This window comes from Melanotaenia boesemani, chromosome 14, assembly GCF_017639745.1.
Source record: "Melanotaenia boesemani isolate fMelBoe1 chromosome 14, fMelBoe1.pri, whole genome shotgun sequence".
NCBI lineage: Eukaryota > Metazoa > Chordata > Actinopteri > Atheriniformes > Melanotaeniidae > Melanotaenia > Melanotaenia boesemani.
In genome coordinates this window covers 34,264,653-34,268,723 of record NC_055695.1, presented here as the reverse complement: position 1 = coordinate 34,268,723, position 4,071 = coordinate 34,264,653, and the positions used below count along the sequence as shown (strand labels likewise).

Below are 4,071 nucleotides of genomic sequence, written 5' to 3'. Positions count from 1 at the left end.
CTATCTATCTATCTATCTATCTATCTATCTATCTATCTATCTATCTATCTATCTATCTATCTATCTTTTTGCCACTAGAGGTCGCTCTTCACCATCATCTCTTAGTCTAAACAGAAAGTCAACCTCCGGTTTTTCTCCCATTTTAATCATAATTTCAGCCAGTTTGTCCTCTGCTGCCTGAGTGTTTGTGTAATGGTGAAGCTGCTGATTTTCTCTCTGTAATCTTCATTGTCAGAAAGCAGAGATAATCACCTCTCACCCTCATCACATCACGGGCTGGTCATGTTTTCTTACAGCCAATCAGAGAGCTCGGAGATGCTCATGGAGCTATAAATCTGACCTGAGAGCACCCGGAGCTGCAGGAATGATCAGTGTAAGCACTTATCCAGAAACTCTGATTCTTTTGATCCTTTTCTAGAGTCAGCAGAAGGTAAGAGGCATTTTCATCTACAGCAGGCTGCTTCTCTCTGATCCAAACACACTTTTTCTGCTACGATTATTATTATTATTATTATTATTATTATTATTATCATTATTATTATTATTAATTCATGGATCATCCAAGCTGCTGAAATGAGAGCAGGAGATGATCTGATACGTTTTTATTCCTGTCAGTGTTTCTGTAGATTCAGTGTGAGCTGGTCTCTGATGCAGGGATCGGGATCAGGATGTGGGGATCTTCATGTGTCCACTTCATTTTACAGATTTATAGGAGATGAACAAGATGGCCACCTCAGCAAGTTCAAAGCTGAATAAAGCTGTGAAGCAGCAGTACATGAATCTCCCTCAGGGGGACAAGGTCCAAGTCATGTACATCTGGATCGATGGGTCTGGAGAGGGACTGCGGTGCAAGACCAGGACTTTGGATTTTGAACCTAAGAGGACTGAGGGTAAGACCTGGATCTAACATTCAGGCATGACTGAAGATATGTTTTAATCCTGTGAAGCTGATGCAATTAATCTTCCTCCTTTAGATCTCCCCGAGTGGAACTTTGACGGCTCCAGCACCCACCAGTCTGAGGGCTCCAACAGCGACATGTTCCTCATCCCTGCAGCCATGTTCAGGGACCCGTTCAGGAAAGACCCCAACAAGCTGGTGCTCTGCGAGGTGCTCAAGTATAACTGCAAGCCGGCAGGTGACTAAAAAAGCCCAGACTGAGGTAGATCTGAAGCTGAGGTGGTCCAACTGTTCAGCTGATTCTGCTTGTTCTCCAACAGAAACCAACCTCCGGCGCTCCTGTAAACAGATCATGAACATGGTGGAGAACCACTACCCGTGGTTTGGCATGGAGCAGGAGTACACCATCCTGGGCACAGATGGACATCCATTTGGCTGGCCTTCTAATGGCTTTCCAGGCCCACAGGGTAGGTGTCAGCTTTTTAACTTAGCTCACTGTTTACGGTGATGTTCTTCTAACATTTGAGCAGCTCTGAGTGATAAAGCTACCTTCCTCCACATCAGGGCCTTATTACTGTGGAGTAGGAGCAGATAAGGCGTTTGGACGAGACATTGTGGAGTCACATTACAGAGCCTGTATGCACGCTGGAGTTCAGATCTGTGGGACAAATGCAGAAGTCATGCCAGCACAGGTAAAGTAACGTTAGTTATTACGTGGCTGTTCATCAGCTGGTTAATACTCAGTTAAAATGTTAAACCTGTCTGTGTTTCAGTGGGAGTTCCAGGTTGGGCCCTGTGAAGGAATCAACATGGGGGACCATCTCTGGGTTGCTCGCTTCATCCTTCACAGAGTTTGTGAGGATTTTGGCGTGGTGGTGTCATTTGACCCCAAACCTATCTCAGGAAACTGGAATGGCGCTGGTTGCCATACCAACTTCAGCACAAAGGAGATGCGTGAGGATGGAGGACTGAAGTAAGCACACAGATCTGAGCTGTTTAAATGGAACAAAGCATTTTGTTGTGTTTTCTAACCACTGCTTTCCATCACAGAGTCATTGAGGATTCCATCGAGAGGTTGGCAAAAAGACACAAGTACCATATCCAGGCCTATGATCCTAAAGGAGGGCTGGATAATGCCAGGCGCCTCACAGGTCATCATGAAACCTCCAACATTGACAAGTTCTCAGCCGGCGTGGCCAACCGCGGCGCCAGCATCCGCATCCCACGCTCAGTGGGGCACGAGAAGAAGGGTTACTTCGAGGACCGTCGTCCATCTGCCAACTGTGACCCTTACAGTGTCACCGAGGCGCTGGTGCGCACATGTTTGCTTAAAGAGGAAGGAGATGGGCCCAGAAACTACAAGTGACCAAACTGAGAGAAAGAAGCATTATCTGTACTGTATTTAGTCTGGAGTCTATTTTAAGACCAAATAGAATAATCTTTACTTTTTTAAATTTTCTACTTAACAGATGAAATGTTGATTTATGTGTTCTTGCTTCTCTTTGCTTTCAGTGGTGTCCAGCAGCAAATGTTGCATCATGTTGCTTTAAAGTCACATGATCGTTTCAGGATCTTTGCTGTACAAGTTTAACTTTTAATAATGGAAACTGATGCCTTCCTCATGATGCTCATGCAGATGATTTAGTAGCTTCTGAAATAATGTTGAGCTCATAATGCAAAAAAGCCTACTTTTATATGCTTTTTAAATAATGCATGTTTGCAATTTCATGTTGAAAAAAACTAAATAAATTTCATCATTTTTAAATCCGACTTTAGTCAGTGGTTGAATTTGAAACGCCTCTGTCAGACCCAATAGAAACAAGTCTGATAGAAATGGGTCTGATAAAAACAGGTCTAAAGGAACTGGGTCTGACAGAAATAGGCCCCATAGAAACTGGTCTGATAGAAATGGATGTGATAGAAACAGGCCCGACAGAAACGACTCTGATAGGAAGAGGTCTGATGGATACGGGTCTGACGGAAATGGTTCTGATAGAAACAGGTCTGATAAAAACAGGTGAGATGCAAACGGTTCTGATGGAAAATGTTCTGATTGAAATTGATCTGATGAAATGGGAAAGAGGCCCCGGGGAAGACCCAGGACACGGCTGGCCTGGGTACGCCTCGGGATCCCCCTGCCGGATGAGCTGGTGAATATGGCCGGGGAGAGGGAAGTCTGGGTTTCCCTGCTTAGGCACCTGCCCCCGCGACCTGACTCCAGATAAATGGCAGAAAATGGATGGATGGATGGATGGATGAAACAGGTCTGATGGAAACTGGTCTGATGAAACAGGATCCGATAGAATGGGTCTGACAGAAACGGGTCTGACTGAAACTGATCTGATAAATATGGTTATCATAGAAACGCGTGTGATAAAGACAGGTCTGAAAGAACTGGGTTTGATAGGAACAGATCTGACAGAAACAGGTCTGAGAAAACGGTTCTGATAGAAACCGGTCTGACAGAAACTGGTCTGATAAAAACAGGTCTGATGGAAACGGGTCTAATAGAAACAGGTCTGATAGAAAGGGGTCTAATAGAAAAGGGTCTGATAGAAACAGGTCTGACAGAGACAGTACTGATAGAAACGGTTCTGATGGAAATGGGTCTGATAGAAACTGGTCTGATAAAAACAGTTCTGATGGATACTGGTCTGAAAGAAAATGATTTGATAGAAAGAGGTCTGATAGAAACGGGTGTGATGGAAACAGGTTTGGTAGTAAAGTTTCCGTTGAAAACAGGTCTGACAGAAACAGGTCTGATAGAAACAGGTCTGATAGAAACGGGTCAGATAGATACGGGTCTGATAAAAATGGGTCAGAGAAATGAGTCAAATAGAAACGGGTCTGAAGGAAATGGGTCAGATAGAAACGGGTCTGATTGAAGCAGGTCTTATAGAAACGGGTCTGATGGAAACAGGTCTGACGGAAACGGGTCTAATAGAAACGGGTCTGATGGAAACGGGTCTGAGAGAAACTAATCTGATGAATGGATGAGTTCTGATGGATACTTGTCTAACAGGAACAGGCCTGATAAAAACGTGTCTGAACAGAATGGATCAGATAGAAATTGGTATGAAGAAAACGGGTTTGATAGAAACAGGTCTAATAAAAAAACAGGTGAGATGCAAACGGTTCTGATGGAAAATGTTCTGATTGAAACTGATCTGATG

The 4,071-nt window shown here is 44.0% G+C and overlaps 1 protein-coding gene across 1 annotated transcript; it reads left to right on the top strand.

Annotated features, from left to right (window-relative positions):
* The first annotated feature begins 380 nt into the window (after positions 1-380).
* Positions 381-2,503, top strand: glulb (glutamate-ammonia ligase (glutamine synthase) b). The gene is made up of 7 exons (XM_042006413.1): positions 381-430; positions 705-890; positions 975-1,136; positions 1,219-1,365; positions 1,463-1,590; positions 1,672-1,871; positions 1,949-2,503. The coding sequence occupies exons 2-7, from the start codon at positions 716-718 to the stop codon at positions 2,262-2,264; spliced, it is 1,128 nt and encodes a 375-aa protein (XP_041862347.1). The 5' UTR covers positions 381-430; positions 705-715; the 3' UTR covers positions 2,265-2,503.
* The last annotated feature ends 1,568 nt before the right edge of the window (positions 2,504-4,071 follow it).